At 41.9% G+C, this 5,445-nt stretch overlaps 1 protein-coding gene across 1 annotated transcript in view; it reads left to right on the forward strand.

The window, feature by feature from the left end:
* Abcb4 (ATP binding cassette subfamily B member 4) overlaps window positions 1-5,445 on the forward strand; it is a 56,272-nt gene that overhangs the window by 40,861 nt on the left and 9,966 nt on the right. The window contains exons 22-23 of the mRNA XM_005358315.3: window positions 2,015-2,115; window positions 4,123-4,263. Of these exons, the coding sequence (XP_005358372.1) occupies window positions 2,015-2,115; window positions 4,123-4,263 (242 nt within the window). The remainder of the gene's footprint in view (window positions 1-2,014; window positions 2,116-4,122; window positions 4,264-5,445) is intronic.

Here is a 5,445-nt window from a genome sequence, read left to right on the forward strand (position 1 = left end):
GGCTGGTCTCGAACTCACAGAGATCCGCCTGCCTCTGCCTCCCGAGTGCTGGGATTAAAGGCGTGCGCCACCACCGCCCGGCTACATTTTTATTAATGGGTAAAATATATCAGGCACTGGACAGTCCCATTTCAGTTTTCCAAGGAAAACTTAGAATATTTGTTGCTGTGCAGTTGGGGGAGGAAGGTAAAGTAAGATTATAGCCACAAATCATATGTACACTTGCAATGCGATCCTGTAAATATAATATTAATATATATGTACATCCTACTGATCAGCTCCACCCACATGTTCTTTGTAATCCGAATAATGGATTGCATATATCGTGAATAATATATCGTGGATGTCTTGACTAGATCCCATATTCCGAGCTCTGGAGCCTGTAATATCAGAGCTAGACCACAAAGTTAACCCAGAAAATCAAGGGTTGATGGGAAATTTGTTTACAACCGGTTTCCCCTTGTACAAATCTCAAAATAGACAGAGCAACACAGCGCAGCTGGCTGACAGCAGACTTGGCATCAGGAGCCCTGCAGTTCTCACACCCTGAGTTAACTCTGAGGCTTCAGGCCTGTGGGGAACTGCCCTGCACCTCCGTCACCTGTCAGAGCAGGGGTAACACTGCCCCAGAGTTGTCCTGAGGCTGAAGGAGATCGTGTCCTTCAATGTGGCAACGTTTGGCTGCTTCTATTAGCTGTTAGATTATTTATTATCTAAAGAGAAAGACCTTTTCAGTCCAAGGTAACAAATATCTTTCCTTGCTTAACAATAGGAAGCTGAAATACAGATGTTAAAACTGATGAAACAAAACTGGAAAATGTAAGAGCCTCATGTTGCTGGTATTTCCAGGGAACACGCCTATAGAACAGAAATGCAGATTCACTCGCTAATCACAGACAATGCCCAAAGGGTAGGCTACAAAAATTGAAAAACAAAATCGCAAACCTTTTGGATGGCTTGGGTTAAAGTGGTTTGACATAAAGAATATATGTCAAGTGCAGGCAGTAGGTTCACAGGCTGTGTTCGCTCTGTCTCTGTGTCTGACGTCCACAGGCTGTGTTCTGTCTGAGTCTCTGTCTCTTAGATCCACAGACTGTGTTCTCTCAGAGTCTCTGTCTCTTAGGTCCACAGGCTGTGTTCTCTCTGTCTCTGTGTCTGACGTCCACAGGCTGTGTTCTCTCTGTCTCTGTGTCTGACGTCCACAGGCTGTGTTCTGTCTGAGTCTCTGTCTCTTAGGTCCACAGACTGTGTTCTCTCTGAGTCTCTTTTCTTAGGTCCTCAGACTGTGTTCTCTCTGTCTCTGTATCTGAGATCCACAGGCTGTGTTCTCTCTGTGTCTCTGTCTCTTAAGTCCACAGACTGTGTTCTCTTTGTCTCTGTGTCTAAGGTCCACAGGCTGTGTTCTTAGTAAGTGTCCCTGCACATCTGTTTCATTCCTCAAACATCTGCATTCAGATCTGTTCCCTAAGTGATGACTACCCCTCTGAATCCACAGGGCCTCACAACAGGTACTTACCTCCACCTCCAGGAAACCGAGTCTAATTAACCAGGATCAGGCTTGTTTCCTTCATTTAAACAGCAGCTTAGAACAGGGCCATATTATTTCAAGTTTCAAGCAGGAGTCTCCTTCCTGCTTTTGGGTAGACAGCTTGTCTAAGAAGTGGTGTGTCCAGGTAAAAATGACCATCATTTCCAGTGGACCCCTAGAAACCATTGCTTAATTGTGCCTTCTAGACTCTACCCTATGAAGAAAGTGAGGTCACTAAAGGCTGTAATTGAACTCATTCTGGCCCTCAGCCATACGCCTCCATGAGCATCCAGAGACTTAGCTGCTCTGGTGTACACAACCCCAAGGCTAATTTTGTTAGAAACCTAGTCTTAAAGAATGTATTTTGCCTTTGCTTTTATTTGAAGAAATCTAAGATCACTGTCTTGACCCTCAGAGTACATCTGACAGAGATTTTTCATTTCAGAAATAAAAGTACTATTTCTAATTGAGGTCTTTCTGTTACAGATCGCAACAGAGGCCATAGAAAACATTCGAACTGTTGTATCCTTGACCCAGGAAAGAAAATTTGAATCAATGTATGTTGAAAAATTGCATGGACCTTACAGGTAATAAGCATGATTACTGCATCCCTACTGCGTTCCCAGACTGGGCTGCTTTCCCCTGAAAGCGTTAGAAATCTCTGCACTCAACAGTAATCACCTCTTCTGATAATTAGCTCATCAAATGTCACAACTCAATTTTCTTTGCTCTCGTGAACACAGTAAGGGTTAGGTCTCCTCTAAGGGCCAAGAGGTACTGGAGGCTACAGAAAACTTTGTCACTGTGGTGTAGCTCAGCTGGGTGGCTCAGGATGACCATGCTCTGAGGAAGTTGTTCAAACCTATCTTTTCTTGAGTACACAGGCTGATTTAAGAATGAGTTCTATTGGCTTTATTCCAGAGGACAGTGTCTCCCTTGTCTTCTAAATATGGACCAGTTCCAGACTGTTCTGAAGAAAAAGACATGAAGCCCCTTTCATGGTTTAGAGTTGGCTCATTTGAAATCTCCTTGTGTTCTGTTTTCTACTTGTCTGGTTTTGTAAACAAACCACCTTCACTCTGACAAAATTAACACGATGTATAGACTGGAACAGCGGTAGATACAGCCTTTCTTTTCTCTTTCTTTCCCTCCTTCCCTCCCTCTCTCTCTCCCTTCCTCCCTCTCTCCCCCCCCCCTTCCCTCCCTCTCTCTCTCCCTTCCTCCCTCTCTCCCCCCTCCCTTCCTCCTATCTTCCCTCCCTCCCTCCCTTCCTTCCTTCCACCCATCTTCCCTTCTTTCCTCTCTTTCTTTCTTACAGGATTTTACTATGTAGCCCAGGCTAACCTACAATTTGTTATACAATCTAGGCTAACCTTGAACTCGTGATCCTTCTGCCCAGCTTACCACATGTTGGAAAGCATGTACCACCATACCTGCCTTAAAGAATCAGTAGTTTTGAACACTTGAATATCTGAGCGAGAATCCTCAACATGTTCCGGTTCATCCATTGTGTGTACTTCCATGATGCTAAGGAATACACAGCTACCATTTCTCTTTGATATTTAATGTGTATGTGCACCATTACCCCATTATCTTATGGTGTAGTTTTAACTTCAAAGAATAAAAAGCTGAAAAAAATTATTAATTTGATCAAAACTTAATTATGTAACCATAATGTTAAGTGTAACATTGTAATTACAGTATTCAAGTTAATGCCCAAATAAACATAACACCATGGTCACAGTACACAAGCAACACCTCCCAAATCAACAATACAATGAATCTCCTTGACCAAATAATTCCTGGTTTAAGAGTAAGAAATTACTGGGGCTGGATTAAGAAATCTTACAAAGTGTAGCAACAATTCTAATTAGAAACAGTATAGAATAACTTGTGTATGGGGCTGGCAGGATCTAGCTTGGAGAGTTTTGGATGTATAGCTATACAAACGTCAATTATCCACCTTTTGTGAAACTGAAATAAGTTTGACATGTGACTACATCTTGTTTTGTGTAAAGGACCCATGATAAGAATATATCAACAAGCTGGGCGATGGTGCTGCACACCTTTAATCCCAGCACTCGGGAGGCAGAGGCAGGTGGATCTCTGTGAGTTCAAGGCCAGCCTGGTCTACAGAGGGAAATCCAGGAGAAGCTCCAAAGCTACAGAGAAACCCTGTCTCGAAAAAAAAAAAGAATATGTAAACAAATTATATACAGATGATCACAATGCTATTTATAACATTGGAATCTGTGGTACTTTTGACATAATTATTACATAATACAGTTTAATATCTGAATTACTAACCAATGTATCATAGCAGCTATAATGTAAAAACCACCATGTGCTAGGCACTATGGTAGGTAGTCATGTCATTTAGTGCATTTAGTTCTCAAAACCACTTTTCATGATAACAGACTATTCATTGTGTAAGTCAGAAATACTTTGGTTTACCTACTTAACCGAATACCCTAGAAGACAGGCATTTGGCCCAGACTGAACAGGCTAAGCTGTGCTTTTAGCTAGACAGAGGGTAAGAGAAGCAGGATAATGGCTACGCGTATTAATTGTGAACAAATGCATTTGCTTTTCAGGAATTCAGTGCGAAAGGCACACATCTATGGCATCACTTTCAGCATCTCACAAGCATTTATGTATTTTTCCTATGCTGCCTGTTTCCGGTTTGGCGCTTACCTCATTGTGAACGGGCACATGCGCTTCAAGGATGTCATTCTGTGAGTAGCTTGAAAATAGCAAGGTGACTTCTCCGGTCCTGTAATAGGGCATCTGCCACTAGGCTTATGCACAGGTGTGGCATGGGAAAAACAACTCTCCGGAGATGAGATCAAGGAGTTAGCCTCCTATAGCTGTCACCCTGGCAGGCACAGAAATCTGATCTCGTCACTACACCAAGCAGACTTTCATCATCTGAGTGCTCGAAAATTCACGAAGCCTTGTGAAGTTGATTGCAAAGCATGAGGCGGGTTGTGTGTGTGAGCCACTTTGGGAGGGAATGTAACAGAGGAAGTTGTATGAGTGTAGCTAGAAAGTCGTTGAAGCTCATAGGCTCAAAACAGGGTTAGGTTAAGTAGCTTGCTACTTTTCTGTAACCAAAACACGGCCTTGACCATGCAATGGGAATCTCAGATAAAAGTCCGGCAAACCTGCTCTTTCCCCTAAGTAGGCAAGAGGCAGCTATCAAGTGTCTGTCTTCTATATGTGGTCACCCAGGGTTGCCTGCGTCTTTGTTTATTATAGGGGTTGCCCTTTGTCTGGCATCTGTTTGGATGCTTTTGTTGAGAAACCACTTGATAAAGATGCATGGGCTTATTTCTAGGATGTCTGTTGTATCTCTTGGTTTACGTGTCTGTCTTTATGTCAACACAATGCTGACCTGGTTGCTGTGGCTCTGAAGTTTGTACCAAAACCAAGTATGATGCTGTCTCTAGCTTTATTCCTTTTGCTCAGTTGTATTCTATTTTTATGTGCATAGTTCTATATGATTGCTTTGGGTGATATAATCCTTAAACAACATACAAGAATTTTCCTTTTCTTGTTTGGTTTTTTTTTTTTTCAGTTTCCAAAATCAGCGTTTTTGTTACAGTGGATTTCCATTCTCGGTCGAGTCTATTCCAGAGCTATTCATTTTCTTATTTTTGTAACTACTGAAAGCGAGATAGGTTTGTAGTTTCTTATCTCTGGTTTTACTTACGTGGGTCTTCTTTTTTTTTTTCTTCTGGCTAATCTAGATCAAGGGTTTTTCATATTTTCTTGAAGGACCAACTCTGTTGTGTTTATCATTTGTACTGATTTTGTTTCCTGTTTATTGTTTTCTGATCTTCTAACGTTTGCTCTGTTTTGTGCCTGCTTTTTCTTTCTTATTTACTTTACTAGTATTGTGTAGTGTGTGTGTGTGT

This window comes from Microtus ochrogaster, chromosome 26 (genome assembly GCF_000317375.1).
Source record: "Microtus ochrogaster isolate Prairie Vole_2 chromosome 26, MicOch1.0, whole genome shotgun sequence".
Lineage (NCBI taxonomy): Eukaryota > Metazoa > Chordata > Mammalia > Rodentia > Cricetidae > Microtus > Microtus ochrogaster.